At 38.1% G+C, this 5,377-nt stretch overlaps 1 protein-coding gene across 1 annotated transcript; it reads right to left on the bottom strand.

Moving 5' to 3' along the window:
* Positions 1 to 1,026: 1,026 nt before the first annotated feature.
* LOC122077793 (protein WALLS ARE THIN 1-like) lies at positions 1,027 to 5,377 on the bottom strand. Its single transcript, XM_042643665.1, has 5 exons — positions 5,005 to 5,377; positions 4,798 to 4,914; positions 4,195 to 4,603; positions 3,949 to 4,100; positions 1,027 to 1,460 (listed from the first exon to the last, which is right to left on the bottom strand). The coding sequence occupies exons 1-5, from the start codon at positions 5,277 to 5,279 to the stop codon at positions 1,238 to 1,240; spliced, it is 1,176 nt and encodes a 391-aa protein (XP_042499599.1). The 5' UTR covers positions 5,280 to 5,377; the 3' UTR covers positions 1,027 to 1,237.

Below are 5,377 nucleotides of genomic sequence, written 5' to 3'. Positions count from 1 at the left end.
GACCTGCCAAATTATTGTCAATAATCATGATATGTGCTCATCTGAAAGGAAACAAAGAGAGAGAGAGTAGTGCAGTATTGATTAGTGAATTAAATCATTGTAAATGAGTAAGGTGATGACCGTGTAAAGATGACATGCTTCTCATTCTTGGGGCAATGAAAACCAACAGCAAATTTGCAATACAAGCAAGGTTCAAAGAAGTTAAATCGGCAATGGGATCTGTTATGTGTGTCTCTAATTTTTGTTTTCATTTCGATATATTTTTGTGGTGATTCCAAAGAGAAATTCTGTGATGGTATTGGAGGGTTTGGGCCAATAGGACTTAGCCCGATGCGACCCAATGGATCGATCTGATTTGGAGGAGTATTTGTTTGTTTTATTATCTTATTGTGCAAGTATGAAAATATAAGAGCGATGTGGAGATTTTTGTATTAGGGTTTCTTGAAAGAGTTCTAAGTTTTTTGGTATTCTTGAGAAATCTCCATTATATCTTTTCTTCTACATATAATGAATCATCTTTAGCTTCACCCGTGGATGCAGCATATTATATTAATGTGTGAATCACGTTAAATTTATATATTATTTTTATTTTATTATATTCTTTTCTTTGTATTTCTTTGGTGTTTGTTCTAAAGGATCAGTTTTGACATGAACCCTACAAATTTGAATTGGTAAAAAAGTAAAGATTTTTTTTAGTTTCTGATTCATAAACTTGGGATTCATTCGATAGCTTTGATGTCATATATTCAATGTTAAATCATGAATCTCAATGTGCATCTCTTTCCAGTTTGCAAAAATTAAATCATAATCATAAGAACGTGGGAAGCAAGTTCCTGTTTTCCTTTTTAAAAGGTGTTAAAAAAGCTGAAGCATATGGGAGATATTAGAATTCCAGTCCTCACAACACTCTTTTAATTAAGGATAATGATCATCATGTCTTAAAAGGGGGCCCTTAGGCCTTAGCTTCGAGCTTTGCTCCTTCAAAAGTAAAATATTTCATACAAGAAAGTGATTAAAGAACAACAGTTGAACCAGATGATCAATCCAATATTTAAAAAGAAGATAAGTAGAACAACTTCATAACTTGATAAATGCACACAAAGCTTTTCTCCTCACTTTCTAAAAAAAAAAAGTATAACAACTTAAAATATAACCAAACTTAGTTTTTAGAGATCCAAACACTATAGCTTTTAAAATTTTGGGGTCTTTTTTTCCATATCCCAGTGGGAGTTGGAAATCAAACATTTTGATCAGTAGTAGAAGAGAGAAGTGGCTGGACAAGTGAGGAGGACTTGACATGGCTTGCTGCTGCCCTATTGTTGATGATTCCATGAGGATGCTCAGCATTAGGAGATGATGAGATAGCGTTCGCAGCTGTCTCCTTCGCGAACCTTCTTTCCTCGCTTTTCCCCCATAGAACCAGATACAATCCGATGATAATCAGCACCGCACCGATGATCCTGTTGTATAGCTTGTACATCATCAGAATCTCACCACTTAACAAATCAAATAACAACAAAAATTATATAAACTATAGAGAGAACCTCTTAATCCAAGGGATCAAAACTTTCAATTGAATTAATAAAGGATATTTTGAAACTGAGTAAATGATAACATTCATTATTTCAGGAGTTTAATCATAATGCAAATCACTTTGGATGAGGAGATTCTCTCTCCACTTTGGGAGGTCACATTCTCTGCAAAGAGAGGTGAGCATCGGACGACTAAAAGCATTTGATACGCATTTCAAGAAACTTTCAAACACATAATGCTTACTATATCGATGCAGTGACTGGAGACTATTTTCACACTTACTTTGTTGACATAAAAACTTTCTTCCAAAAGAATTGGGTTTTTAGTAAATGTTAAATATGTGGGGCTGAGCTAGGGGCTGTGAATGATGGGTGGAAATCTAGGCCAGCCTTGGCAAAGCATATAAAAACATTGAGGGAGAGTTGGAACTTCCCCAAACCTCATCCTATCCTATTTTTTTTCTTATATCCCATCTGAGCTATTTTTATTTGAGAAAAAAAAATTATATTAAAATAATATTAATAAACAAATAAATAAAAGGAAAGGAAGAAAGGGAAAGAAAAGTGGGGAACAGTTGATGACTTGATATTATGTTAATGGACTTGTAAGGTTACTTAGGAACTTTAGGATTGTTTCCCTCTTGTCGTATTTTGTGTCAGTTTGTATTTTATTTTATTTTTAATTTAATAATGTGAAAGGCGCTCCCAAGCCCAACATACATTATTAGAGTCAAAAGATAAATCCCTTTGACCATCCCACTAAGCCACTGACAGATACGTTTTCCCCTATAAGTTATAATAAGTGCTATAAGACAACTTTTTTCTTTTTCTTCTTTATATTTATTGCAAGAATACTTTTTCCTTCTGTAGTATATCAAGTGGGAGAGGTATCATACACTGTCTGGTGTAGTTTTGCACCAATAAGAAGAGAGGGTGGAAAGAAAATGTGAGCCCTATGTGGAATATGAGTGGTTGTATAAGGAATTTGTGTATAGGTATCATGCGATTCCTTTTTTCTTAAAAAATGTTAAAACCAGGGGAAATCTATATGTTATCGATTCACATTAACATCTTATATATCAAGTCAATAGTAAATGATCCCACATATTTAATAAAAAGAAAGACTGCCCAGAGAAAAACACATATCGAGAGTATATAATTCTTTTTCCCTAAAACTAGTTAGTTACTCAAGAATCGATTGATTAAAATTTAAAGAAAAAAGTTTCCCAATGATACTAATATGCAGAGAAATTTGCATATCACACTAATGGTAATGTGAAGAACGATATTGTACGCATGAACCCACATGGTCAGAAGAGAAAAATGAAAATTATAAAAACAAACTTCAAATGAGAGGAAAATAGTACCCTAATCTCGTGGGAAACCTTTTCTCTGAAACACCCTTAACTGGTTGTTGAGGTCCTTTTGTCGGCCTGGGCCTGGGCCTAGAATGGGCCCGAATTGCTTTAAAGGGTGTGACCGATCACTACCTATAAACTCAAAACTCGTTAAAGGAGGAGGAGATTGAAATCATTGAACAGACTGGATGCACGAGGGTGGTGGACCAAACTCCGAAGCCCAAAAGCATGTCCACCAACACTAAAGCTAATGGTCACCACCACCACCACCACCACCGCCACCGCCGTGGCCACCACCTCCACCACCACTATTGAGTAGTCACTTACCATATACCCAGTTGAGTTGCCAAGCCATTAGAAAACAAACCTAAATATATTATATTATCAAATCTATGATTGAATCAAATGGCCCACTTGGGTTCTCACTCTCAAGCGCCCCTATGTGATATCTAATCCTTTTATCTTCACAAAACCCATGATGTAAAGTTTGATCTGAAGGCTCTGTGAACAGTCTCAAGCACAGACTCCAGCTTCCAATAGGTACGAGTAAAGGACCCTCTCAGTGCATGGCTGATGAGTTATGGGTTCCAAGGGTCAAGTATGTAGGCTGGTGGGGGCCTTTCTCATGCACTCTCACATCCCTGACATTCTCTCCCCCTCTTAATCAAGTGGGTGGGAGAGTTTCCCACACTGAGAGCGTCGAAACCCTATCTCATATAATATTAAAAAAAAAATTGATACCAATCTATATCTGATTCAGTATTAGGTCTATCATTTTTCTCCTCCACCCATGGTAAAGGAAGAATCTCTTCATCCACTCTATCAGATTATCTGATTGGACGAAAGAAGGATATTTTGGACTACAAATAGTAAGAGGTGGGATAAACCCAAAATTCAATCATAACATCAAATCACTAGTGGTGAAGAGATTCTCTTCTCACCTCATGATGAAAAAACTTGAATCCAAAACAGAAAAATTGCAAGTAGCCCTTCTAAGTTCAAAAAAATGGAAATGGCAAGTGTGGACATATATACATAGGGGACACCAAGATACATACCCGCCCAAGTAGAACTGCTCCCCCAAAGTAATGGAAGCCATGATAGCGACAACCAAGGTCTGCACTGGTTGATACACTGCCACAAACACTGGGCCACCCCTGTCAATACACCATATCTGAACAGCGAATGCAATTCCTGATGCCACCACTCCCTGCAACCACCAAACACAAATTAACAAATCCAATTACCTCAGCTTCTATCATCAAATACCATTTTTTATGTTCATGCATAAACTAGTAACGTACGGCATAGAAAACACTAAAGAGCTCGGCGCCGGAGTGAACAAGCCAAGCTTGGGAGTTCCTCTCCACAAATGCAGCAATGGCTAGAAACTGTAACACTCCAAAGAAGCATGTATAGGAGGTAACTGAAAGCCTTGCAGGGTACTTCTTAAGCACAGGAGCTTGCAAGACTAGCCAACCAGACCAAGAGAGACAGTGGCCTATGAGGTAGATACAACCCAAGGTCCAGTTCTTCCCCTTAGCATCTCCCAAGGATTGAAATAGATGATGTGTGTGTAAGTGCGGTGGAGGTGCCGGATCAAAAATAGTTGGGCCCTTGTAGAGTGTTATGACCGTAGCTCCGGCCACACATGACAAAGTTCCCACCACCTTTGCTATGCCATCTCTTCTAGTTAACCTTACGTGCTCTATCCTGCATCAACAAACCCAATACAAATCAATCAAGACTGAAAAAGTTTGATCTGCTACATTAAAACCAATTGCTGTTAGTGAAGACGCTACGTTATGGCCTTAAACAGGTATTAGTTTTAGAGTTGCGAGGAGATGCTGACTTTTAATTGCTAACATATATAATACACTACTATAGTGGATGCTGCAAGCACTTGCCTGAGTATGGCAGCCATGAGAAAGGTTATTGCAGGCACAGAGTTTTGTATAGCAGAAGCAAAGGTAGGTGAAGTGTTGTCTAAGCCCAACAAGTAGAATCCTTGATTTGCTGTTATTCTGCGATCACCCAACAAACCCAGTTAGAAAAAGAAAATAGAGTAACCATTTTTAATTTTTTCTTTGTTCTTGAATTCAAATCATTCTTACCCAACAAGAGCAAGGAGAAAGAACTGAATAAGAAAAGAAGCTGAAATCGGTGGCCTCTTCTCTAGGAAGTAAGCAAAGGGAACGAGCAGAAGTAAAGCTATGATGTTCCTGTAGACAGGGAAAACAATCTTGCTTATACCCATATTAAGGGCTGCTCTTGACACCACATGAAAACCAGCGTAGCCAAACTGCAAGGCCAGCATGGCCATGTGCAGCTTGGCCCGTTCTGGCACTACACACATTCTCTTGGCCGGCGCTGAACCACTATCCGCCATTGAAAGAGAGAGAGAGAGTACAGAGAGACTCAGGGGAGAGAGAGATGAGAAAACTAGTGTGAGTTTAGTTCTATATAGGAGAGGATATGGTAGGGGTG

This window comes from Macadamia integrifolia, chromosome 5, assembly GCF_013358625.1.
Source record: "Macadamia integrifolia cultivar HAES 741 chromosome 5, SCU_Mint_v3, whole genome shotgun sequence".
Taxonomy (NCBI): Eukaryota; Viridiplantae; Streptophyta; class Magnoliopsida; order Proteales; family Proteaceae; genus Macadamia; species Macadamia integrifolia.
This window is presented reverse-complemented; position numbering and strand designations above follow the sequence as displayed.